Source organism: Callorhinus ursinus, unplaced genomic scaffold (genome assembly GCF_003265705.2).
Source record: "Callorhinus ursinus isolate GAN/ISIS: 27379988/994484 unplaced genomic scaffold, GSC_fseal_2.0 scaffold44, whole genome shotgun sequence".
NCBI classification, from domain to species: Eukaryota; Metazoa; Chordata; class Mammalia; order Carnivora; family Otariidae; genus Callorhinus; species Callorhinus ursinus.
In genome coordinates, this window is record NW_027397106.1 from 7,349,204 (window position 1) to 7,377,165 (window position 27,962).

At 42.6% G+C, this 27,962-nt stretch overlaps 1 protein-coding gene across 1 annotated transcript; it reads left to right on the forward strand.

Annotated features, from left to right (window-relative positions):
* The first annotated feature begins 13,477 nt into the window (after positions 1–13,477).
* On the forward strand, positions 13,478–19,140 carry AMIGO2 (adhesion molecule with Ig like domain 2). The gene is made up of 2 exons (XM_025883504.2): positions 13,478–14,335; positions 14,712–19,140. Exon 2 carries the CDS (start codon positions 14,774–14,776, stop codon positions 16,337–16,339), a length of 1,566 nt encoding a protein of 521 aa, XP_025739289.1. The 5' UTR covers positions 13,478–14,335; positions 14,712–14,773; the 3' UTR covers positions 16,340–19,140.
* Positions 19,141–27,962: the final 8,822 nt, after the last annotated feature.

The following is a 27,962-nucleotide window of genomic DNA, read 5'->3' on the forward strand; positions in this document are numbered from 1 at the left end:
ATCTTCTTTCTTTTTTCAAACAACTTCTTATCTTATCAAGTCCTTTTATAAAATCTTTTATAATTTTCATCTTTACAGTCATCTTCTATCCCTTCATTGTATCAACCCTTATTTTGTACATATATGTCTTTCTTCCTTTAAAATTTTAGGAGGCACTTTTTTCTAACAGACCAAAATCTAGTGTGTGGCGCTGATCTATGCACTAGCCTGATCATATTTGATCACATTCTGCTTTTTTTGTATTGTTCTGTTTTTGTTTTTATCTTTTTTTCTTTTTTTTCTCTTTCTTTTTTCTTTCTTTCCCTTTCTTTTCCCCTGGTTTCAGGTCTTTTCTGATTTGTATACAGTATATTTGCTGGGGACGTTGTAAACCTGTTAGCATTTTGTTCTCTCATTCATCTATTCTCCTCTGGACAAAATGACAAGACGAAAAAAATCACCTCAGCAAAAAGAGCAAGAGGTAGTACCGTCAGCCAGGGACCTACTCAATACGGACATTAGTACGATGTCGGACCTAGAGTTCAGAATCATGACTTTAAAGATACTAGCTGGGCTTGAAAAAAGCGTGGAAGTTATTAGAGAAACCCTTTCTGGAGAAATAAAAGAACTAAAATCTAACCAAGTCGAAATCAAAAAGGCTATTGATGAGGTGCAATCAAAAATGGGGGCACTAACTGCTAGGATAAATGAGGCAGAAGAGAGAATCAGTGATATAGAAGACCAAATGATGGAAAATAAAGAGGCTGAGAAAAAGAGGGAGAAACAACTACAGGATCACGAGGGCAGAATTCGAGAGATAAGTGATACAATAAGACGAAACAACATTAGAATAATTGGGATCCCAGAAGAAGAAGAAAGAGAGAGAGGGGCAGAAGGTATATTGGAGCAAATAATAGCAGAGAACTTCCCTAATGTGAGGAAGGAAACAGGCATCAAAATCCAGGAGGCACAGAGAACCCCTCTCAAAATCAATAAAAATAGGTCAACACCCCGACATCTAATAGTAAAACTTACGAGTCTCAGAGACAAAGAGAAAATCCTGAAAGCAGCTCGGGAGAAGAGATATGTAACCTACAATGGTAAAAATATTAGATTGGCAACAGACCTATCCACAGAGACCTGGCAGGCCAGAAAGGACTGGCAAGATATCGTCAGAGCACTAAACGAGAAAAATATGCAGCCAAGAATACTATATCCAGCTAGGCTGTCATTGAAAATAGAAGGAGAGATCAAAAGCTTCCAGAACAAACAAAAACTAAAGGAATTTGCAAACACGAAACCAGCCCTCCAAGAAATATTGAAAGGGGTCCTCTAAGCAAAGAGAGAGCCTAAAAGCAGCAAAGATCAGAAAGGAACACAGACAACATACAGTAACAGTCACCTTACAGGCAATACAATGGCACTAAATTCATACCTTTCAATAGTTACCCTGAATGTAAATGGGCTCAATGCCCCAATCAAAAGACATAGGCTATCAGACTGGATTAAAAAACAAGACCCATCAATATGCTGTCGGCAAGAGACTCATTTTAGACCCAAAGACACCCCCAGATTGAAAGTGAGGGGGTGGAAAACCATTTACCATGCTAATGGACACCAAAAGAAAGCTGGGGTGGCAATCCTTATATCAGACAAACTAGATTTTAAAACAAAGACTGTAATAAGAGATGAGGAAGGACACTATATCCTACTTAAAGGGTCTATCCAACAAGAAGATCTAACAATAGTAAATATCTATGCCCCGAACATGGGAGCAGCCAATTATATAAGGCAATTAATAACAAAAGCAAAGAAACACATTGACAACAATACAATAATAGTGGGGGACTTTAACACCCCCCTGACTGAAATGGACCCATCATCTAAGCAAAAGATCAACAAGGAAATAAAGACTTTAAATGACACACTGGACCAAATGGACTTCACAGACATATTCAGAACATTCCATCCCAAAGCAATGGAATACACAGTCTTCTCTAGTACCCATGGAACATTCTCCAGAATTGATCACATCCTAAGTCACAAATCAGGTCTCAACTGGTACCAAAAGATTGGGATCATTCCCTGCATATTTTCAGACCACAGTGCTTTGAAACTCGAACTCAATCACAAGAGGAAAGTCAGAAAGAACTCAAATACATGGAGGCTAAAGAGCATCCTACTAAAGAATGAATGGGTCAACCAGGAAATTAAAGAAGAATTAAAAAATTTCATGGAAACCAATGAAAATGAAAACAAAACTGTCCAAAATCTTTGGGATACAGCAAAGGCAGTCCTGAGAGGAAAGTATATAGCAATACAAGCCTTTCTCAAGAAACAAGAAAGGTCTCAAATACACAACCTAACCCTACACCTGAAGGAGCTGGAGAAAGAACAGCAAATAAAGCCTAAACCCAGCAGGAGAAGAGAAATAATAAAGATCAGAGCAGAAATCAATGAAATAGAAACCAAAAGAACAGTAGAACAGATCAACGAAACTAGGAGCTGGTTCTTTGAAAGAATTAACAAGATTGATAAACCCCTGGCCAGACTGATAAAAAGGAAAGAGAAATGACCCAAATCAACAAAATCATGAATGAAAGAGGAGAGATCACAACCAACACCAAAGAAATACAAACAATTATAAGAACATATTATGAGCAACTCTATGCCAGCAAATTAGATAACCTGGAAGAAATGGGTGCATTCCTAGAGATGTATCAACTACCAAAACTGAACCAGGAAGAAATAGAAAACCTGAACAGACCTATAACCACTAAGGAAATTGAAGCAGTCATCAAAAAACTCCCAAGAAACAAGAGCCCAGGGCCAGATGGCTTCCCAGGGGAATTCTATCAGACATTTCAAGAAGAATTAATACCTATTCTCCTGAAACTGTTCCAAAAAATAGAAATGGAAGGAAAACTTCCAAATTCATTTTATGAGGCCACCATTACCTTGATCCCAAAACCAGACAAAGATCCCATCAAAAAGGAGAATTACAGACCAATATCCTTGATGAACATGGATGCAAAAATTCTCGCCAAAATACTAGCCAATAGGATCCAACAGTACATTAAAAGGATTATTCACCACGACCAAGTGGGATTTATCCCTGGGCTGCAAGGCTGGTTCAACATCCGCAAATCAATCAACGTGATACAATACATTAACAAAAGAAAGAACAAGAATCATATGATCCTCTCAATAGATGCAGAAAAAGCATTTGACAAAGTACAGCATCCTTTCTTGATCAAAACTCTTCAGAGTATAGGGATAGAGGGTACATACCTCAATATCATAAAAGCCATCTATGAAAAATCTACAGCGAATATCATTCTCAATGGGGAAAAGCTGAGAGCTTTTCCCTTAAGGTCAGGAACGCGGCAGGGATGTCCACTCTCACCACTGCTATTCAACATAGTATTAGAAGTCCTAGCCACAGCAATCAGACAACAAAAAGAAATCAAAGGCATCCAAATCGGCAAAGAGGAAGTCAAACTCTCACTCTTTGCAGATGATATGATACTGTATGTGGAAAACCCAAAAGACTCCACCCCAAAACTGCTAGAACTCATACAGGAATTCAGTAAAGTAGCAGGATATAAAATCAATGCACAGAAATCAGTGGCATTCCTATACACCAACAACAAGACAGAAGAGAGAGAAATCAAGGAGTTGATCCCATTCACAATTGTACCCAAAACCATAAGATACCTAGGAATAAATTTAACCAAAGAGGCAAAGGATCTGTACTCAGAAAACTATAAAATACTCATGAAAGAAATTGAAGAAGACACAAAGAAATGGAAAAACGTTCCATGCTCATGGATTGGAAGAACCAACATTGTGAAGATGTCAATGCTACCTAGAGCAATCTACACATTCAATGCAATCCCCATCAAAATACCATCCACTTTTTTCAAAGAAATGGAACAAATAATCCTAAAATTTGTATGGAACCAGAAGAGACCCCGAATAGCCAGAGGAATATTGAAAAAGAAAAGCAAAGCTGGCGGCATCACAATTCCGGACTTCCAGCTCTATTACAAAGCTGTCATCATCAAGACAGTATGGTACTGGCACAAAAACAGACACATCGATCAATGGAACAGAATCGAGAGCCCAGAAATGGACCCTCAACTCTATGGTGAACTCATCTTTGACAAAGCAGGAAAGAATGTCCAATGGAAAAAAGACGGTCACTTCAACAAATGGTGTTGGGAAAATTGGACAGCCACATGCAGAGGAATGAAACTGGACCATTTCCTTACACCACACACAAAAATAGACTCCAAATGGTTGAAAGACCTAAACGTGAGACAGGAGTCCATCAAAATCCTAAAGGAGAACACAGGTAGCAACCTCTTCAACCTCAGCCGCAGCAACTTCTTCCTAGAAACATCACCAAAGGCACGGGAAGCCAGGGCAAAAATGAACTATTGGGATTTCATCAAGATAAAAAGCTTTTGCACAGCAAAAGAAACAGTCCACAAAACCAAAAGACAACTGACAGAATGGGAGAAAATATTTGCAAATGACATATCAGATAAAGGGCTAGTATCCAAAATCTATAAAGAACTCATCAAACTCAACACTCAAAGAACAAATAATCCAATCAAGAAATGGGCAGAAGCCATGAACAGACATTTTTCCAAAGAAGACATCCAAACGGCCAACAGACACATGAAAAAGTGCTCAACATCGCTCGGCATCAGGGAAATCCAAATCAAAACCTCAATGAGATACCACCTCACACCCATCAGAATGGCTAAAATTAACAAGTCAGGGAACGACAGATGTTGGCGGGGATGTGGAGAAAGGGGAACCCTCCTACACTGTTGGTGGGAATGCAAGCTGGTGGAACCCCTCTGGAAAACAGTATGGAGGTTCCTCAAACAGTTGAAATTAGAGCTACCATTCGATCCATCAATTGCACTACTGGGCATTTACCCCAAAGATACAAATGTAGGGACCCGGAGGGGTACGTTCACCCCAATGTTTATAGCAGCAATGTCCACAATAGCCAAACTGTGGAAAGAGCCAAGATGTCCATCGACAGATGAATGGATAAAGAAGAGGTGGTATATATACACAATGGAATATTATGCAGCCATCAAAAGGAATGAGATCTTGCCATTTGCAACGACGTGGATAGAACTGGAGGGTGTTTTGCTGAGTGAAATAAGTCAATCAGAGAAAGACATGTATCATATGACCTCACTGATATGAGGAATTCTTAATCTCAGGAACAAACTGAGGGTTGCTGGAGTGCTCGGGGGTGGGAGGGATAGGGTGGCTGGGTGATAGACATTGGGGAGGGTATGTGCTACGGTGAGCGCTGTGAATTGTGTAAGACTGTTGAATCACAGATCTGTACTTCTGAAACAAATAACGCAACATACTTTAAGAAAAAAGAAAAAGAAGAAGATAGCAGGAGGGGAAGAATGAAGGGGAGTAAGTCAGAGGGGGAGATGAACCAGGAGAGATGATGGACTCTGAAAAACAAACTGAGGTTTCTAGAGGGGAGGAGCGTAGGGGGATGGGTTAGCCTGGTGATGGGTATTAAAGAGGGCACATTCTGCATGGAGCACTGGGTGTTATGAACAAACAATGAATCATGGAACACTACACCAAAACAAATGGTGTAATATATGGTGATTAACATAACAATAAAAAATTTTTAAAAAGATTTATTTATTTATTTGAGAGAGAGAGAGTGGGGGGGGAGGGGCAGAGAGGTCTTAGGCAGACTCCACGCTGAGCGCAGAGCCTGATGCCAAGTTTGATCTCATGACCCTGAGATCACAACCGGAGCCGAAACCAAGAGTCGAAGGCTTAACTGACTGCACCATCCAGGCACCCCTCTGATATCTCTTTCTGATAAGAGTTGGGTTCCTTGTTCATCCGCCTCTCTTCTGTGTGACCACTATTCAGCCTTATTTATGATGTTGTTCTGCCTTTGTGTACTGTACTCTGTTATTGTAGTGATGAAAAAAAGAGGGAGAGATTGCCTTTAATAAAAAGAGTAATTTTCTTCTCGGGGCAGAATCATGATGTCTTCGTTTTTCCTGTGTAACTTAAAAGTTCACTGATTAGCTGCTTGGCACCTTCTGCCCCAGGATGACGGTGCCATATGCAGCCAATCTGAATATGTGGTCTTATTGGCAGACGTACCTCTTTTGCGGCAATGGATTTATCATGCTGTAATAGTTTGATCCCACTAAACATTACATTCGTCAAACGACCTACTCTTCTCCATCATTTCACACTCACCAAACATACCTATGAATATAAATTTGGCTTCCCAAAGCTTTCTTACAGGCAGAGACTATGATAAGGCCCATACCAAGTTCTGATCCACTTGACTTTTACTTTAAATTCACAGGTAGGTATTTTGGTGGACATTATAAATCATTCACACTCTCCACAATTAACTCTGACACATCAAAAATATCAGGTTTCTGAACTTGTCAAGTTGGGCTATGTGGATGTTATGAAGGTGGCCCTCTCTGGAGAGTCCACCATCCAGCTTCCCCCCAGACATACCCAACAAACAAACAAACAAACAAACATATGTTGATACTTAATGGGTAAATGCATATTCTGCTTGTGCAAATGGAGCTAAGGTCCTCAGGGCCTTCCTGGCAAAGGGGATTCTGAAGAGAGGAATTTTAGATGTCCCACTGTTTCAATAACTATAACTGAGTAAATGAAAAAATACTTCTAGATAAATGTGGACAGCAGCCACAATAGCATGTTTTCCATCATCCTGCTATTTCCACAAGGGAGAAAACGTCAGCGAGCAGCCTCCTCCTCCAGCAACTTGTTCAGACTTGCCCCTGACCTCTTCTACACAGCAGCTTCCAAGGACACCTTCCCTGGTTTCCGCCCACGTATTTCTCTCATGAAGCAAGTCACAATATGTCAAAACTGCTCTCTGGAGAGAGTGATTGTTACCATTGTTTTGTTTTGTTTTGGTTTTTCCCTGTAGTTCAAAACTCCTTTGAGGAGTCTCCAGTGTGTCCTGGGGTTGCCAATCATCACTCCTAGCTAAAGGTCTCCGCCCAGGATGTTCCCCCACAACATGCCAGCTTCGAGTCCCAAGGGGCTTTGAGAAGCCCAGGCCTGCAGATTGGCAGCCCCTTCCACTCTGCTGAGGAGTACCTGGGAGAGTAAGGCGGGGCTGAGCCAACAGCAGGTCCTCATTTGGAGGACCCGCTGTACTCTGGTAAAGCCAGGCCCACGGGAGCCACATAATTAGTACAAACATCACTGTGGCGAGGCACCTCTCCAGCTCTGTTTATTTTGTACATAAACCTAGCTTCAGTTCCATTAGGTGTGATGGACATTTGTTCAACATTGGTGCTGTGTCAGATCACGTCCACCGCGCAAGGACAGCAAGGATGAATAACACAGGATTGGGACTCCCTGTGATACTCGTTTCCAGCTTTATCATTCCCACAGCAACTTTCCAGGTCTCAGCTCATCTCTGTCAACCTTGTGAAATCAAACGGTGCATATGCTCGCATGGTATTCCCATTTTACACGTGAGGAGGTTGAGCCTGAAAGACCAGGTCACTTACCCAAGATGATACAGTTAATAAGTGGAAGTTCTTCCACCACAACCCAGAAAGTTGTTTCGTTATTCAATGCTCTATTTTACCACATCACCTTTTTTTTTCTTTAACACATTGACATTTGGCATATGATTAGAGGATGTTTCGACTCTTAACTGTGCCAAGAGAGAGATACTTCTCTCCTTGCTTATGATTCTCTATTAGGAATGTTATGGATAAAAGAAGCCATATTATTGTCGCTTAATTCTAAGAGATAATTGTCATCCCTCACCATTCAAGTGGTTTCTCCCAAATTATACTTTTATTTGCATACAGTTCTCTTTGTTGAGTCAGCTATTTGGTCAACAAGAAATGAGGAAGATCTAAAAATCTGCTTGTATTGGAATTTTCAATGCCCAAAATACCTATTCTGTTGCAAATATTTTGGCTCTTTGCTATGTCCAATTTGAAATTGAAATATATACTGTCTTATATCCTACAATTATTTCGAATAACACTACAAATTCCTAGAGGAGAGCAACCATATGATGGCTCTGGGAGTGTGGCCAGGACTAACAATATTTGCTGAATGGAATTTAAATTAGGGCTGACCCCTCTCCTCCCTAATGGGAAAGCATTAGAGATAATGGTAGAGAATGAGATCAGAGTGAGACAGCAGGGTGAGAGATCTGGTTCTACCACTAATCTTGGACAAGTTACACAAACCAACTCAGCCCCATTGCCCTTATTCGACAATGGGGATGTTAATGACCGTCTCTTAGGGCCCTTGTAAGAATTAAATGAGAAGTCCGGTGTAGTGTAGTAAAAATGCAATAAATGTTGGGTCTTGTTATCAAGCCCACTTTCTTGGATCTTTCCAGAGGTCCTTCTGACTTCCCCTATATGAATGTAATATCGCTTTTCACTATCACAAACTGAGAGGTCAGAGGTCCTGATTTTCCATAATTTGCTTTCAGAGCAAATTATGCATGGATCATCCACCACAGAGAGCCTGTATTTGCTGAAAATAATTGAATGAGTATTTGCAATAGTGCCGGCTGTCTGAGAGAGTTTATTATTTTTTTCTCTCAATTCCATTTTACTTTATTTTGTGTTAATTTTGTCTAGCAAATACTTATTGCTCCAAATCAGGTATTTCTTTGAATACTCAGATACTACCTTTATGAAACGTGACCAATTAATTACTGCTCCAGGAAATCATATTTTTTAAAGAACATAAAACAGGAGTCTGAACACTTCATATAATTCTCCGAACTGGGTTTGTTAAACATTATCCGTATTTATCAGAGATAAAATTAGCCCCAGTTTTGAGGGATGTAATAGCATTTAGGAATTCAATTAGATGATTCCCTTCAGGCTAATAATGAGCAAAACGGAAATTAGAGCACCTACCATTTATGACCAAAATTGCAAGAGGTAACCATAATGCTAGGAGCCTGGCTTTGACACACTGAATTTTATAAAGCGAATTTTCATCTGCTTACTTCATTCCTAAGGCTGAGAATTTCAGAGCATTAAAAAAAAAAAAAACACCAAAGTCTGTTTATTTCTTTTCTCTTTACATAATTATGACAAACCATCCTTTTGCAACAACTCAGGTTCCTCACTACAATGGATTTATTCTTTGAGCAGAACTGTAATTTACCAGTAAGACTATGAATGGCATTCTCTGATTCTTTACATCTTTTCTGTATTTCTAATTTTTCTACAGTGAGCACATCGTACTTTTAGGATTAAGAAAAAGGGGCTTTAGTTGTTCTTTTTGTTTTTCTTTCTCACAGAAAAACACATGGACACATGGAGGTGTGGGGCAGAGGTGCCTGCCACCTTCACAAAGACTGGTCTAAGAATGCACTGAGAGTGAAGGATTCATAGCTCTTGGGAGTTGACCCCAGCCAAGGTTGTTGAGCCTCAAATCTGGGGATGTGGACAATCGGTCAACAAGAAATACATGAGTGACTAGTATGCCTCTCATTCTAGTTTGGCTTGCATGGCTATGGCAGCCTTTATGTATGGCTCTAATTTTCAGACTAAAGAATAGTGTCTGGCACATAGTAGATGTTCAGTAAATATTTGCCAAATAAAGGATTGTAGTACTAACACAGAACAAATCAGGGGAAATTAGAGTCACTTCTTACCTGAGAAATCAGAGGACGGTTTTGTTCTCTGAAACTAGAGTCCCTGAATATTAAATAGGAATCACAATAAAGCAGAAACATGGATGCACAGAACTTAGTCACAGGTAACTTTAAACAATTGCAAGTACTCATTGTGCTTTTTCTTATCACAAAAACATTGTAAAGAAAATAGAAAATGCAGATGGGGAAAGAAGACAATTCTATAAACCTACCGTTATGAAATAAGTATATACTCTTTCAGATGATCTTCAAAGGTGAAAAAAGGTAAGTTTTGTTTATGTGAATTTCATCTCAACTAAACTAAAAAAAAAAAAGAAAGAAAGAAAGAAAAAGAAACAACCTATGCAGCCTATATCCTTGAAGACAAGAGATAGAACAGATGAGTGAGTGAGAATTGCTCAAAGAGTTGCCCCCCATTCTGGGCTCTCCCTGGAGAGGGCATGGGGGTAACTGACTAGCCCGCATTTCTAGCCAAGGAAGCTTCCAGAGAACCAAGCCATCAGTTGACCCATGGCCCCTGGAGTTCAGAGAACACGGGGCTGGAGCCTGAACCTCCATACAGCCAGTGACATAGTACTGGGTGAGAAATCTGGTTCCACTACAAGTCCTGGGCAATTTACAAAAACCAACTGGACGAGGCCAAAAGAAAAACAGACTTTTACAGGAGCGGAGTACACTTCCAGAGTTGGTGGGCAGAGCTCCAGCCACACTGTAAAAATCCTCTGCACGGTGCTGCCCCCAAAGGGAGGAGGGCTGGGCAGAAAGCTCCTGTGTGCAACTGTCAGGAGCCCGCAGAGTTGGAGACCCCAGGGGGCTGTTCCTGATGAACACCCGATGTGTCCCCAGGTGAAAAAAGGAGGCCATGTTAGATATCTGCTGGTGTCCCAACTACACCTGCTCACAGGATGGGTGCTAGAATCTAAGGAGACACAGAATGGGCAAGCCCTTCCCAGGATATAAAGTGCCATTAAAGTGTTTATTCTTAGTAAAAAGGACTCTGAATCATAAACTAGTGCTATAACCATTTCCTGTTTCATATCTCTGAGGCCTTAAGTCCTTGATTACAATAGGAGAAAGCCCTGAGATTTCATCTACCTAAATACCTGCCCCCAGGTCGGAGTTACTTGCAGACCCAGCCAGACACTCTCACACATTCACCCCTGCCTCAGCACACTCATTTCAGAATCAATCCACTTGCTACTATCCACTGGAGTCATTGAATGGTCAAAAATACCAAGACTGTGCCGTGTGGAAAAGACCAGAAGAATATCTATCTGTCCTATTTTAAACTTCTGAGAAGGCAACTCAACCATCTGTCTTGGCAACCATTCCAGCCTGGAGCCACCCCGTCAGAAACATCTCTTTTCAGTTTAATCTAAATCCTTCAAATGGAGCCTCAAGCTAATTTCATCCCATTCCATTTTCAAATAATTTGGAACACAGTTGTTTACCATCTGGATTATAGGATTACATAATGTTGCCGGGTTATGGCGAGCAGTAAATGAAATAATTCATGTGAAACACAGAGTTCAGTATCTAGCACATCCTAATAGCCCAATACATATTTATTATCACCATCATTACACGCACTAGGACTCTTGCAGTCACAGGGACATGGACGCAACTCAATATAATTTAAGAAAAAAAAGGGGGGTGGAGAATGTAATTAGAAAGGAAGTAAAAGTGGGCAGTGGCCTTCAGGTACCCCTGGATCTAGGACTCAAGTCATGTTTGCAGGGCTCCTCTTTCCCCTCTCTTCTCTTCGGTCTTTCTGACAAGATTTTTGAAGTATAGAGAGTGGAATATCAACCAGCAGACTCAGCTCAAATAGGCCTAGAATAAGTTCCCCATTCCTCAGTTTATTTATCAAAAATTTACTGAATGCCAAGCAAGTGTCAAGCAGAGTTCTAGAAGCTAAGAATAGAGCAGTGTCCAAGACATAACATTTCTGCCCTTGTGGAACCTCCCTTCTAATGGAAAGAGAGGATCTGGCCGGAGAGGTGAAAGGATGTAGACAAAGTTCCCTCCACAACATAAGGTCACATCTTAGACCCCAAATTAAGGTAGATGCTCAGCTTTTTCTTCTCAAAGCCAAGTAAACCCACCCCTTTCAAAACTCCTTTCCTATTGCCAAATGGGCAGAATCTCAAAAATCAGGCCTTCAAATAGATAAGCGTGTGTGGATTTTGAGTGCATTTGGTTTATTTCTGCTGTGTAATTTTCGTATGCGTTTCTAGGATGCCCCTAGACCTAGAGGGACTTAGTCTGCATCCATGCTTGAGTCCCTTTTCTTTTGACACTACTTTCCTAGGATGTACAGGACTTTCTCCGCCTGCATGGTTTCCTTTGAATAGGATGTTAGTTCCTTAGTAAAACGTTACGAAAGCCTGTTTGTCAGTCAGTTAGAAAGCATTCCTCTGAGTGCTTTCAATTCCATTTCTCTGTGTTAACCATTTTAACTGTAAAAATGAAGGCCTGGAGACCCCGCTTTTTGAGAACCCCGGGGAAGTGTGGCCTCACTTTGGAAACTTTCAACCTCAGCCTCTCTTGGGAGCTCACAGTGAGGAAGCTTTCCTAGAGCATGGCAGGCTGCATTCTTCTTAGGATAAAATTCTACTTTTCATGAAACTGAAACTACCCTGAATCAAGCTGCTTTCACCTGAAAAAAAAAATCTTGATTTACCAGTGCTATTCCAGATTGATTCCACAAACAGGCTGACTAAATTAACAATGCACACAGACAGTTCTATTTAAATTTGGCACTGGCCTAACAGATCTGTGCTAGCACATGAATCCATTCATGAACAATGTAGGGACCAACTCCCACTAAATTCAAGGTTGCTCAAGTGTATTTGTGGGGGAGGGGTGGGGTGGGGGAGTTGGTTGTTGTAACATCAGTTTTATTTTTTAAGTAATATTACAAGTTATGTGCCCTGCTCCTGTGTTCTCAATTTGGTCTGCTTTTCAGTCTCCCTATCCCTTCTGCTTTACTTAGTTATCTCTTGTCAGGGCAGTAATTTATTTTTTTTAATCCAGATATAATGGACAAACGGGCCATCTGGCTCATTCAAATCCCATCGTTAAAACTGATCTTGGAATTAAACAAAAACGGATTTTTAATCGAAAAGCTCATCAACCCCAAACCCTCCACCTTGTATTTGTCCGCCTGGGCTTTTTTCGGGGGCGGGGGGAGCGGTAGGCGGTGTGTCCACCCTGGGTTGTACCTTTCCTAGCCTGCTAGACCAAAGCACCCTTGAGGAGTCCGGCGCCCGCCTGTCTCACGGGAAGTATGTAGAACGCCCGCGCAGGTACCCGTTCTAGGATCAGTCCCTATCCGGCATGAACACATTTACCTCCACCCCACCCCAACTCCAAACCCCTAAAAAAAAAAAAAAAAAAAAAGTCTGGCTCCGGGGGGGGATTTTTTTTTTTTTTTTTTAAGCTCAATACCCTTATCTTTGCATTCCAGCCAGAAGGTCGGCCCCAGGCCTTCTTTCCTGTGCTTCTCCTTTTCCGACTGGGCACCATCCTCGATGCCGCCTCCTGAGTTAGGAAAGGGATAGAACTTTCCTAGGGAGGTGCGGCGTGTCCCCGCAGCGCCTTCCCGGTTCCTTCCCCCAAACAGAGATCTTGGTCGCACAGGAGGGAAAGTGCCCATTTCTCTACACCGCCCCCCCCCAAACGTGGGCGGAGACGGAAGTCCACTTCTGTGTTTATTTTCAAAACCTTTAAAACCCGCTGCACTTAGCCCTGTGGAAGCCTCCTTGGCCCTGGCCCAAAGAAAGCTACAAGAGGTCAGGGAGCTCAGTGGACCCGGGCGGCCGCGACAGTGGGGTCTTCAAGGGAGAGACCTCTCCTTTCCTGGCTGGGCGTGCCCCCTGAGCCCCCTCCCCACCACCTCATTCGGGGCTGGACACGCGCACACAGCGGGTGGGCATGGCTGAGCTTCGGGCGCACACCCCACTCCGCCGCGTCCGTCTTCCCGGAGGCAGGAGGTGACGGCAAGGCCGCGGGGTGGGGGGTGAAAGGGATGCCGGCCGCCGCTCCGATTGGCTGCGCCGCCGCCCCCTCCCGGCGCCGCGCGCCCCCCGCCGTGCGCCCAGCCGGCTCCCGCCCGCAGCCTCGGAGCTGCTTCTAGCCGGAGGGAGGACGCGAAGGGGCGGGACCGTCTCCCCGCCCCGCTGCCGACCCCGTGCACGGGGATAAAACCCGGGCGGCGGCGCGCGGGAACCCCGGGTCCTGCTGGCTCCGGAGCCCGGGGAGGCGGGGCTGGGACCGACCCGCTGCCGGCACCCCCGCCCCTCGGACACGGCTCCGGGAGTGGGGCGCCCCGCGCCGGGACACGCAACGGCCAGGGCGCCGAGGCGGTACCTTTAGCCGAGCAATGAAGAGAGCCGGGGAGAACCCATCGGAGCCGACCGAGACGTTTCCTGCGCCCGGGGTGGCCGCTGCCGCCGCGGCTGCTTGAAACTCCCCAAAGTTGAGAGCCAGCGAGAGGCTGCCGCCCGCCGGAGCAGAAGGGAAAGGAACTCGGAAGATGCAGGAGTGACGGACCGAGACAGACAGACTCGCAGACCTTCCGAAGACACCACCGTTGGCGGCCTATCGCCAGAGCCAGTGAGGAGGCTTTTCAGCTCTGTGAGTTTCTGGATGGGTGGCTTCCTGTGCATTTCCGTTTGTTTGTAGGATGCGTTTTGTGTATTTCTGTGTCTGTTGCAGTGAGTTTAAAAAACGACGCAGCCTGCACGTTAAAAAAAAAAACACAAAACTTAATTTCTGATGTTGAGACGGTTGTGTTGATAGATTGTGACCGTAAATGGCTGTAAGCAGGAGCACCCCAGGAAAATAAATTGCATTTAACAGTAAAAAACCATCGTATGCTCCCCCAGCGTGACACACAACCTGCATTTCAAAAGTTATTGAAAAGAAAGCAAGATACGACTCTTAAGGGTTAACTGGTGGTAGTTAACTTTGCTTTCCCCCTCACCGCTTTCAAATATTGATTGTTTACCAGGTTCACTGGTGGGAGGCTGAGCTGGTGGAAAGGCGCCAGGAAGAGACTTGGAGGCGACCATAATGTCTTTACGTTTACACACGCTGCCCACCCTGCCTGGAGTTGTGAGACCGGGCTGCAGGGAGCTGCTGTGTTTGTTGGTGATCACGGTGACCGTGAGCCGCGGCGCCTCCGGGGTGTGCCCCACCGCCTGCATCTGTGCCACGGACATCGTGAGCTGCACCAACAAAAACCTGTCCAAGGTGCCCGGGAACCTTTTCAGACTGATTAAGAGGCTGGATCTAAGCTATAACAGGATCGGGCTTCTGGATGCTGAGTGGATTCCAGTATCATTTGTGAAGCTGAACACCCTAATTATCCGTCATAACAACATCACCAGCATTGCCACAGGCAGTTTCTCCACAACTCCAAATTTGAATTGTCTTGACTTATCCTCCAATAAGCTGAAGACGGTGAAAAGTGCAGTGTTCCAAGAGTTGAAGGTTCTGGAAGTGCTCCTGCTTTACAACAATCACATTTCCTATCTCGATCCTTCAGCTTTTGGAGGGCTCTCCCAGTTGCAAAAACTCTACTTAAGTGGAAACTTTCTTACCCAGTTTCCCATGGATTTGTATGTTGGAAGGTTCAAGCTGGCAGAACTGATGTTTCTAGATGTTTCTTATAACCAAATCCCCTCCCTGCCAATGCACCATATTAATTTAGTACCAGGAAAACAGCTGAGAGGCATCTACCTTCATGGAAACCCATTTGTCTGTAACTGTTCCCTTCATTCATTGCTGATCTTTTGGTATCGCAGGCACTTTAGCTCAGTAATGGATTTTAAGAATGATTATACCTGTCGCCTGTGGTCTGACTCTAAGCACTCCCATCAGGTGCTTCTGCTTCAGGATAGCTTTATGAATTGCTCGGACAGCATCATCAATGGCTCCTTCCGTGCACTTGGCTTTATTCATGAGGCTCAAGTTGGGGAAAGGCTGATTGTCCCCTGTGACAGCAAGACTGGCAGTGCAAATACCGATTTCATTTGGGTCAGTCCGGATAACAGACTGCTGGAGCCCGATAAAGAGCTGGAAAACTTTCACGTGTTTCACAATGGAAGTCTGGTTATAGAAAGTCCTCGTTTTGAGGACGCTGGAGTGTATTCCTGTATTGCCATGAACAGGCAGCGCCTGTTAAATGAGACTGTGGATGTCACAATCAACGTGAGCAATTTCACCGTAAACAGATCCCACGCCCATGAGGCATTTAACACAGCTTTCACCACCCTCGCAGCCTGCGTGGCCAGTATCGTTTTGGTACTCTTGTACCTCTATCTGACGCCGTGTCCCTGCAAGTGTAAAACCAAGAGACAGAAAAATACTCTCAACCAAAGCAATGCCCATGCGTCTATTCTCAATCCCGGCCCTGCTAGCGACGCCCCCGCTGACGAACGGAAGGCAGGTGCCGCTAAAAGAGTGGTGTTTTTGGAACCCCTGAAGGATCCCGCTGCCGGGCAGAATGGGAAAGTCAGGCTCTTTCCCAGTGAACCGGTCATAGCCGAGGGCATCCTGAAGTCCACGAGAGTGAAATCCGACTCCGATTCGGTCAATTCCGTGTTTTCAGACACACCCTTTGTGGCGTCCACTTAATTTTGTGCCTGTCTCCATATGCTGTAGTAATTTAATTATTCCATACTTAACTTTCTGTGCAGTCTGCAAAATAAACAGCAGGACAGAAATGGTGTTGTTTTGTGTTTTGAAATGCAACCAAATGGCCTCTTTAAATGGTTACTAGGAAATGTGGTAAGGTGCACTTTGATTCCTCAATTTGCCAGAGAAAGATGGAGTTGTTTTCCAAAGTTTAAGTCCTAGATAACACTTAGACTTTAGCGGCACTGATAATTTCGAAGCTGGTCTGGAGGTGACCTTGCCTTTTTGCTCAGGATTCTTGAAAGAAATATTAAATTTCATGTATTGGTGTTCCTTAAAAAGAGACTTTACTAGCTTCTTAGGACCAAAGTTATTTTAAAGAAAAGCATTAGCGTCCTATTTCATTTTTTAAAAGATGTAGAAGGAAGAACCAAAAGGCACTTACAAAGCACAAAGTCAGTTTAGATTTGGGAATAATTCAGCTAATTTCATCATTCGAGACTGCAGTAAACAGACTACACTGATAAGATTTGCTGGATAATGCCACATCCCAAATGCTGTTAGATAAATAGTGCAATAAAGGTACATTTGTTTGACTGTCTTCTTTCCATTCTGTACATTTCTTATCCTTGCACAAAAGATCTTATTGAAAGTTGAAAGTTATTGTCATTTGTTGCCATAAATATGTAGGTGTCAGTACCAAAATGAGTAACTTCTTAACCCTTTGTTCTAGCTGACTAATATTTGTTCATATGCTCGTGTATATGTAAATCAAATTATATGAACTATTAAATAGATCCTACTGTATTGTGCTTTGGACATTTGAATTAATGTAAATACATGTATTCTGTGACTTGATGTTCTGTTTTATTTGGCTATTTAAAAACATAAATCTAAGATGTTTTATGTGGTCAGATTGTTCTGCTTTGTCTAAAGCACCCTCTCTAGCAAGCATCTCTCTAGATTTTTTGGAGTTACAACATAGAGTTCATCTTGTCAAAGAGGGAGAAAGGCTCTAAAGTGTTCTACCCAATTTATGCCTTCTCTATGACACTTTACTCTGATGTCATTATGTACTTCAGCCAGGTGTGGAAGACACCTAAGCCCCAATTCTGCAGCACACTGAGAGCCCAGGCGACCTCCTCTTTGTTCCCACGTCTGCTGTGAGGTGATCAAGTACTCCTTCTGGACCTGATTCCCTCAGCTATAAAATGAAGATTGCAGGCAAGGTGATGTTTTAGGTTCCTCCCCACGCTGGAAGTGATGATGTCCGGGTGGCCTTGTCTCCACCACAGACTTGTACGGGCTCTCGGAAACTGTCCCACATACCGATGGAACACAGGAGTGGGGTTGTTAGCCTCGCCTAGTGCTGCATAGCCCTAAGGGACTTTTTGAACTGTCAAGTCCACCTCCTTCTCTTTCTCAGGGACAAATGAAGCCCAGAGAAGATTGTGGGTTATGTAAGACCACATAGTGAATTAGTGACCAGGAGGGAAGGACAGCTCAGGTACAGATTCTTCCTGGCAAAGACAAGGGAGTCAAAGAATGGGCATGGAGAAAGAGCCAAAGAATGAGACAAAAGAATGGTCAGAAAGTGGCAAAGGAGAATCAGGGCTGTGTTGTCCCTGGGGCTAAGAGAGAAGAGAATTTGCAAAAGATGGAAATGGGGCAACAGTGACAAAAACACAGAGACGGACATGACGAGGCGAGACTGACTAACAGTGGTGGTTTGGGGGAAACAGTGGACATTTGGGGACAGCTCTGTAAGTGCCAAGCCAAGCCTCCTGTGGCAGACGCTGGTTAGCAGGGGGTTGAGGAGTGAGTTGCCCCCACAGAGTAGGATGCAGAGCCACTACTCAGGAGCACTGAAAATTCTTTGTTGCGGTGTGAAAAAATTGCCACCTCTGCCTTTAAAACATAAACACCACCAGTTAGATAAGATCCTTTAGACCCAAAGCTGTTACAGGCAAACGTTTTATTCCTGTTCCTGCCATTTAATTAATTAGGAAGAATTCTGTGATTTGTATGACCTTTGAAGTGCTCACTCTTCATACTTGGGGAAACTCACTAAAAGATGCTGTGATTTGTTCAGCTTCACATAGCAAGTCTGGACACAAGGAAAAACTCTCGAACCACCGATGCTCTCCGGCAATGGGCAGGGCTGCCTCCAGGGGCCATGATTACCTTGACTTTGAGTGTGCCAAAGAGCAGGGCCATGCACCGGCAGGGAAGTTACAGAGAGGGTCTCTGAAGTGCACCCTTTCTGGACAGGATCCTTAGGGTCCTTCAGTCCTCAAAACCCTTGATGCTAGGAAACCTGCGTTGCTTTTGGCACAATAACATGGAAGTGCTTGGAGGAGGGAGTTTGTGGAGCCTGATCTTGGCTGGTCCTAGTATATTTTGGGTAAATGAAGGATGAGCTGAGATTGAAATTAACGTATGCATAATCATAATGAAAACAAACAAAATCCTGAATACTGAAAAGCAAAGCTGTATTTTGAACAAAAGGAGGATGGCATGGTGGTGAAAAAGCATGGAACTGAATGTTACCATGTGAAATTCTAAGTTCTTAGGTATATCTTTTTTTTTTTTTTTTTGGTAGCAGCCTGATCACATGTATTTTAAATATAGGAACAGAACTAATTTGTAACTTAAATTTGTCCCACTCAAAAATTTTATATAATTTTCCTTCCAAGTAATAATCTGGATTATGTAACTAGGTTATTCTTTTAAGATACTTAATATTTTTTATTATAGGGTTGTGAGAGAAGTGGATACACATTGGAGAAATCAAGCAAAGATCAAAGATGTGAAATTTTCCTGGGCTCAGAGTATTTTTTCACTAAAATTAAATGATACTATTCTTCTGGCAATGGACTCTATAGATAATCATTAAATCTCTTAACTACACTTTTTCTTAAGATTTATAATCTGAGGGGCGCCTGGGTGGCCAGTTGGTTAAGTGTCTGCCTTCGGCTCAGGTCATGACCCCAGGGTCCTGGGATGGAGCTCCGGGAATGGGGAGAAGGGGGTGGGGAAGGGGTCCCTGCTCAGTGAGGAGTCCACTCCTCCCTCTCCCTCTGCCCCTCTCCCCGCCTCGTGCTTTCTTGCATGCATGGGCTTTCGCCCTCTCAAATAAATAAAATCTTAAAAAAAGAAAAAGATTTATAATCTGAAAGAATGACCTAAGACATTTTCTTATTTAGAATCAACTTCTGTATTAATCCTCATTGTTTGGCCCAAAGAGATGTAAATCTATTTATTTTTGGCTTTAATTGCATGAATTATTTGCCCAGAAAAAAATGTGTTTTTTTGTTTTTTTGTTTAATTTTTCCAAATAAACATTTTCCTAAATGTTCAGCACAAGGGACGTAGGTGAAACTTATGGGGGTGGAAACCAGAGACAGGAAGTTACACTGTCAGTCCAATTTCTAAAAAGACGTCTGATTTGGGATTATCCTGCTAAGCACTGTTAAAACAGGAAACAGCCTAGGGGCCCTTGGGTGGCTCGGTCGGTTAAGCATCTGCCTTTGGCTCAGGTCATGATCCCAGAGTCCTGGGATCATGTCCTGCATCAGGCTCCTTGCTTAATGGGGAGTCTGTTTCTCCCTCTCCCTCTGCTGCTCCCCCTGCTTGTGCTCTCTCTCTCTCTCTGTCAAATAAGTAAATAAAATCTTTTAAAAATTAAAAAAAAAAAACAGGAAACAGCCTAAACATCCTCCAACATCATTGGCTTTTCCTTTGCCCTAACTGCTGCTTGATTATTGTCCCCGTTTGGGGTATCATCTAGTGTTAACCAAGTGTCTGTAATAGTAATAGGTCTGACACCAGGCTTCTTGAGAGAATCACAGTGAAAAGGTAGATAAACAAGGGTTTCTAGCAGCTACCCTCTACACACTCCCCAACCAGTGATTCTGACTGAGGAGTTTGGGGTAAGGCCCACCCATCATATTTTAAATATTTTTTTTCATAATTCTGATTCTTCCTATTTTGATGAAATGTATCCTAAACTGGGACCACCTCCAATGTTGTGGTTAGGGCTATGTCAAAATAGATTATTATTACTTGCTAATGGATTTATTAATAAAAAGAATTTTAGCGCTCTTTAAAAAAATTCTAATGTGTTAGAGAAACAAAAGAGTTGATTCTCTGATACTGAATGAAGTATAGAATAAATTATTGGCTGTAATTCATGATTTATATTTTTCAAAATTATAAAAATATAGAATAATTACTTTGAGATAATTCAATCTCTGATTCTCTCATTTTTAAAACTATTTTTGGTTTGAAAGCAGCTACAAAAGATCTGGTCTGTAACAATAAACTTTGGAACTTTCAGATTTGATTATATTATAGTAAAGTGAAGGCGTGTTTGAGTGTAGATTTCATCTACAGAAAATCAAACTCCTTTGTTTTTCAATATAATAGAATAATAGTTTTTAAAGAGAACATTAAGATTCCTTTCATGGTTCTCTCATGACTCCCTGCCCAAGAGCCAGCCCCCAAAGCCCTATTTCTATATTTTATAATAAGATAGTGTGGAAAGATGATGGTTACTTTGCCCTTACAAGCATTACTGCATAGTAATGTATTAAGAAGTAGAACTAAAAACTCATATAATAACATGCTGAATAATTTAGAGGACTCTGTAAAGGACCATTGTTGCTTGTGGATGGATTCCAGGGAGGAGATCCCTCCTATAGTGAGGACCAGAGCAGAGTATGGAAACACACAGATCCTTTGTAAATTATAAAATGCGAGATATACATATATCTTTGTCTCTCTCTATATATACTGGGTTTAATTTTTTAAGTACCTGCTAAGTGCCAGGCACACGTAGGTGGTGGCATTATCATTCCTTATCACAGAAGCCCTCAAAGATGGGCAGTATTCCACCCTGTCACAGGTAGGAAAAAGAGGCTCAAAAGGAATAAAAATTTTCCCTGATAACTCAGCTAATCTGCCATTTTTACCATGATATCTCTGCACAGCAGTTGAATAGGTGTTCTACCAATAGAATGACTTTGGGAAGCATGGGTCATGAGTAAACTCTCTATAAACTTAAAAGTGAGTGGATTAGTGTGGACAGCAAATTTGGGAGAAGAGGAATAGGAAGTCGGGATCTTCTGATTCATTCAAACATAATAAAGGTAGGAATTTTTTTTTTCCCTGTAAAACATGATTCGTCACAAGTAGCAAAATTGGAAATCTATAGGTTTAATAGACAAGGCCTTCTCCAGTCTACTGACTTTTCAGTCTGGCTGCCCTTCATGCCTGAATACACACACACACACACACACACACACACACACACACACACACACACAAAAGAAAGAAAAATATCTGTTTTCTCATTAAAAATGACATATTCAAGATATTTAAATGAATAAATGACTCAATTAATTTTTTAATTAAAAATGACCCAAATTTATAGAGTAAATAGTTCTATTGGAGAAGATATCTGAGAGTTTGTTTTACATTTCTGGAAGAGTGGGTACTTTTTCATCTAATTTTAAAATAAGATTTCTCAAAATAATTTTAAAATTATTTCACAAGACAGCCTCAGGAGCTTCTCTGGGGGATTGAACATCTCTATTGGGTAATATATCAGCAGAGCATCAAATATATTCTCAGAGAATTTTGTGTCTATAGAATCAAGTATAATGGGATCAAGGATCAAATTCTTGGTGATGAATGGCTGGTTACTGCCAAGAGGTGATTGAGCATTGCTAGATACTGTGGAGGCGATAAATGATGTATAATTAACTACTCTCTCCCAGAGAGGAAACATTATTAAACTAATTCAAGAGTAAAAGTTGATTTGTCTGCTCATGACTATTCTGGCAAATAGGAGGTGTGAGAGGGAAGCTAATTGGCAGAGATCTCACTTTGATCAACTGGACTAATGCAGCATGGGCGTGAACACTAGACCGCCGTCCTGTAGATGCTCCGAGCCTTATGCTAGCAGGGACCCTTACCTTCCAAAAGCCTGTGGTAAGGAGGTGGAGCAAGCGAGGTCCTAGTGCTCTGTAAAGAATGTCAGAGATTCTATTTAAAATTCTACAGCCAATCTATTATCATTTTTAATCAAATCTAGAGGAGAAAGAGACTTAAACATTTCACATTGGTCCCCTCTCTGCCCTCACAGCTCCAAGCCTCATCCCTACCACAGTTAGGGTGTGTGTATCCTAGCCAGGACAGGAGGAATGAAAATAATAACAGTGACAATGATAATAGTAACAACAGTCACATTTTTATGTGTAAGCTCCATGCTAAGGGCTTTATATATTTTTTCTCACTCCTATGGGGGAAGTTACTATTTTCATGCCCATTTCACAGATGGGAGAACTGAGGCTTAGGAATGTTAAGTGATTTGCTTAAAGAACAAATGGTAAAAAAGTCAGGATTTGAATCCAGTTTTGTCTGGATCCATCCAGAACCCAGTCTCTTGATGTCTACTCTCTACTGCTGTCTACACACTGTACATTGTGTAGTTACTACACATTACTACATTGCTACACCGTAATAATGTTTCAGCTCTGTAGCAGGGCCTGGCTCATTACGTCCCCTTTGCCCTTCTGCCTCCTTGTATCTGGCCTCAGGTGACCTTTCCTTCAGGGGTATGGCTCTGCTTTCAAGATTCTGCTCTGGACCCTTGTCCTGCAGTGAACGCTGCCCCCCCCGCCCCCCCTCCCCCCGCAGCTCACTGCTTTGGCCCTTCACCAATGCTGGCTTTTACTTTCTGCCTCTTTTTACGTTCCCCATATTCCTGACCAGATTCTCAGCTGCTGGAGGAGGTGTCTCCTACTTCTTTATCCGCACCTAGCGCACAGTAGGTGTTTGCATGTCTCAGCTTTTCAATTATATTCATTCATTCAACACACAATATTGAATAGCTAATATGTGCCAGTCCCTGAGCTCGGCCGGGAGATCAACTCGGATCAAGCTGCTGCCAAGTTTTGAAGAGAAGCAGAAGTAGAGTTTTGTCATCAGGCAAGTGTGCTGATACAGAAATGCCCCAAGACAGGGAGGTGAGCACAAGTTTCCCAGGAGAAATAGTGCCTGAACGGAGTCTTCAGAGGTCTGTATGTTTAGAGAAGTCTAGTTTGTTGGACATGTGGACATGATGGAAGGAAGGCAAGACTGTGAGTGTACCCTGGTCCCTGGGGATTCGACTAAATTGGTTGTCAGAAACGAGCGCACCAGGACCCGCAGAACTGCCTTATAATGGGACCCTTCGACAGCTTGATCTCGAGGCCCTTAGGATGGAGTCCAGCATGACCCTTCCTGAAAATGTAGCTGCAATGTAGTCCTTTTTCACAGCTCTTCAAGGAGAAAACATACTAAATTGGCTCATGTAAATGTTGATAGCATATTTTGCTAGGCTAAAACGAGATAGAATTATTAGCTTCTTTTGTGTAACAAGGTAGGCTTAACACAGTAATGATGAAATAATCCTACTTAATTCAGTTATCACTCTATAGACCAAGGAATGTCTTAGAGCTAATGTTTATCCAAGTTTCGCTGTAATTAAATTTACACTGCTAGCCTAGATATTGATTTGACTAAGCTGGTTTTATAAAAGTGAATGATTTGGGTGGGAAGAGACAGAAAGATGTGATTTTCAAGCGGGGGAGGGGAGGAGAAAACCACTTCAGACTGACCTGCAGAATTAAATTACAACCATTCGGGCTGCTTGTGGAGCATTCGTGTGCATTTTTCCCCAACTCTGCCTGCTTAAATACTTCTTGGAAGGCTTCATGCTTGAGCGACTCTTTCTTGAAGTCTAGACTTAGAGAACTATTGCGCAGGGTTTTTTAATTAATTAATTTTTTTTCAGCTGTATTCCTTTTCCAAAGAAAAGCATCTTGCCTGAGGTGGAAACATAATGAAAGACCTGTGATGTGAAAGCTAAAAGAAGTTGTTTACTTTTTTATTTGTTCTCAGTTTTTTAAAATATTCATACTTAATTACAACCTTAGGGAAGCCTTCAGCTCTTGATCTGACCTACTTCAAATCAGTGGAGAAATAACAAATATCTCCCTTAAGCCACCATCTATAATAACTTTGACTTTTTCCTAAAACCCAGAGGAAATGTAGTTCTTGATCCTGGGCCAAGTTTGTCAGGAGCTATTTATATTAATAAATATTATTCACAAAAGGATTCAATTGAAAATCACATTGCTAATTATTATATATAATTTGTAATAAGGGCCTTAAAATGACCTTCATTAGCTACCTAAGATATAGTGATTTGATTGACAGATGTTATTACAGTTTTTTTGGTCTTATTCAATTCATCAACACAAAGCATCTTAGGAATCTGACAGGAGATTTGAAAATGCAATCCTCAGCAGTCTTGTACGGGGTCTGAGATTTTCCTGAAGAAGTAAACTCAGGCATTGCTCTTTAGGGACTTTTCTATATCTAATGATGAGGTGGCTGACTAACTCCCCTGCTATTTGTCATTCAAGGTACTCTCGAGTTCTGCTCTAGTTTTAGGTATAGCACACTCGGGGAGACAGGAGAATCATCTACCAGTGGCACGCATCCCATACATCTCTTGAATCCTGCCGATTGCCAGGATTCCTGCCAGGCAGCGAAGCCTCATCCCACAGGGTCTAAAGATTTAGAGGAGATGGAGGCAAGGCATTTAGAGGAGGTTTTTCCTGACTACGTCTTCATCTCCTCCACTTATTTCTGGAAATTGCTTGGACCATGTGTTTATTATTTGCGATCAACCACCTTAAAGCTATGCAGCTATATACACTGGGGTCCTCTAGCCGCCCCCGCCCCCACTCTCTCTCTTTCTCTGTCTGTCTCAGGCATTGTTGACCCTGGGTAAGAGCCAGGTACGGAGCACTTTGCTATCTATGGACATTCCCATGCAACGTGTTTATATATGATCTAGAAATGCCTTTGGGGTTGTTGCATAAATGTGGTCCTTCCTGTGGTCTTTCTCATTTCCATCAAATGGTAACCCCATCCTTCCAACTGCTCAGGCCCAAAACATCAGTGTCGTCTTTGACCCTTCTTTTGCTCTCAATAAGATATCTGATCGGTGGGAAAATTCTCTTGGCTCTACCTTCAAAATATATCTGGAGTCTGACCTCTTCTCCTAACCTCCACCCCATCCCCATCTAAGCCACCAGTATTCCTTTCTGGATTTTTGCAGTAGGGCTGGCTGGTCCCCTTGTTCCATACTGGCCCTCCTAGGGTGTGTTCTTAGAATCGCAGCCACCATGACCCTTCTGAAAAGAAGGCCAGTTGTTCATAGCCTTTCTGCTCAGAACCTTAGGATTCACTGTCTCCCAACCCCTGATTACTCCCTAGAGGCATGTGTGAGATTATCCAAAACAGTCCCAGGCCTGGCTCCAACCCTGGAGATTGTGATTCACTTGATTTTAACAGTTCCACAGGTAATTCTGAAGTGTAGCCACAGTTGAGTCCTTACGGGAGTTCTGCAGGCCCTTACTACCACCCCAGTTCTCTGGCCTCATTTCCCACCTCTCTGTCCCACACTCTGCTCTTGCCCCATTGGCCTCTGTGTACACCAGACCCACTCCTACTTTGTGCTTCTGCCCCCTCTGCCCGGGATTCTCTTCCTGATTCCTGCACTGACTTTGGCTCTTTCAAGGTCTTTGCTCAAATGTCTCCTTAGTGAGCCTCTGACCCAGGTTATTGAAGACTGAATTGCCCACCCCATCCCAACCCAGGCTCCCTATTCCCTTTCCCGTTTTATTTTTCACCATTGCCTTCACCGGCATCTGACATCTTATATATTTTACTTACTATGTGAGTTCCACAAGGGCAGGAATTTTTATGAGTTTTGCTTGGTGTTGTGTTCCCAATGCCAAGAACAGAACAAATAAATATTTGCAAATATTCATCCAGTGAACAAAGTGGGCCTAGGAAGGAGCCGTAAGGCTGCCCACTGGAATGGACTCAGGGGTGGTCACAACAGTCCTGGCCGTTGACAACACGATTATTTCCATGTGGTACATTGTCTACTGTGTCCCAGTTTGTGGTGTTCTTCTTCACCCCCCAAAAGAGCACAAGAAGGGTTTTACCATATGCAGTGATGAATAAACTGTCTAAATACAGCTTAATACACATTTTGCACATATTTCGCACTTGTTTAAAGCACCCCATTTGGTATTTATGAAAAGATGTCATGCCGAGTACATGAGAAGCAGGAAGCCCGTGTCTGCCTCCTCTCACGATCTGCTAATTGGAGTAACACCGATGAACATGGGTCGAGGGCCTGAAAGGAATCAGATTGGGCTTGAGGGCACCTGGCAGTGGGCCTGACAAATTTTAATAAGCTGTCACCTACCTTTGGAGAAGGTTTATTTTTAATCCAGTTCTGCCAAGAGGAATTCTGACTGCTTTAGTGAATAAACAGCAGAGATGCTGTGTTTGCTTGGTGATATTGAGTGTCATCAAAGATGACCTCTATGGAGGTCATGTGGTCTGATAGACCAATGAACTGCCCTCCTTGTCAATACATGGAAGCTTCCAGAAACTTCCATGGCACTGTGTTTTCTGAATTAGTTCCTGGTATGAGGAAAAAGCTACATTACCCCAGAGAAAGCCAGGCAAAAGAAGAAACCCGAAGAAGGTGGGGTGCATAACTTGAGTGTTGGCCACTCAAAATATCCACATGCTCTGAGTGTCAAGTATGTGATAGTGGATGTGAAGTGCTTTGTGAACTGGGAAATGCAAGATGATAATGATTATCAAAGATGGCAGCCAGTCTGATTTCAGTGGCTCATAGGGGAGTCACCACTACTGAGTGGCCTCTCTCCTCCACCAGTGTTTTCTAGAACAGCTACTGCTCTCCTCCACCTGAGCCTTCTTTCTGTTCCATTGAGAGTCCGTGTATTACTAAACCCAAGAGAACAGGGGTCAACGTACTGCTTTCACTAGGTCACTCCTCTTGCCATATTATGCTCTGTTTTGTAAACACACTTTTTTTTTGGTCTACGCCATTGTCATCTCATCAACCTAGATGACCCTTCTGGCTATTACAATAACATCAACAAATAAATGACAATGAAAAATGAATAGCTAACATTTATTGAGCACTCACCATGTGCCAGCCACTATTTTAAGTGCTTTCCATGAGCTAACCCCTATAATCCTTATAACAGCCTCTGAGATGGTCATTACTGTGAAAGCCACCAGACCTGTGAGCAAACTGAAGCACAGAGAGGTTTTGAAATTTGCCCAAGGTCATTCAGCTGGTCAATAACAGCCAGGACTCATACACGTTGCATTTAATCCCGACACCATGCTTAGGTACAGCTGCTCCAGGAGGAGGAAATGGCAACAAATTATTCACCTAAGGCCATGTGGTTATTAAGTAGTAAGAAGATCAGAACCCAAGTTTATCTGTTTTCAAAGCCCTGGCCATGCTTTAATTGGCTTTTGGGGTAAAGCCCACTTTTTTTGATTCATTATTAACGTTCTAAATTTGCTATTACCAAAAATCTTTCTGGAAGCAAAACTATAATTTTCAGCTTCATTTAAAAAAAAAAAATAACCAATCATCAAAATCTGAGAAGCAGCGTGGTAGAGTGGCAGAGAGTTACTGCTGAGGCACTACAAGTGTGGTCTGTGT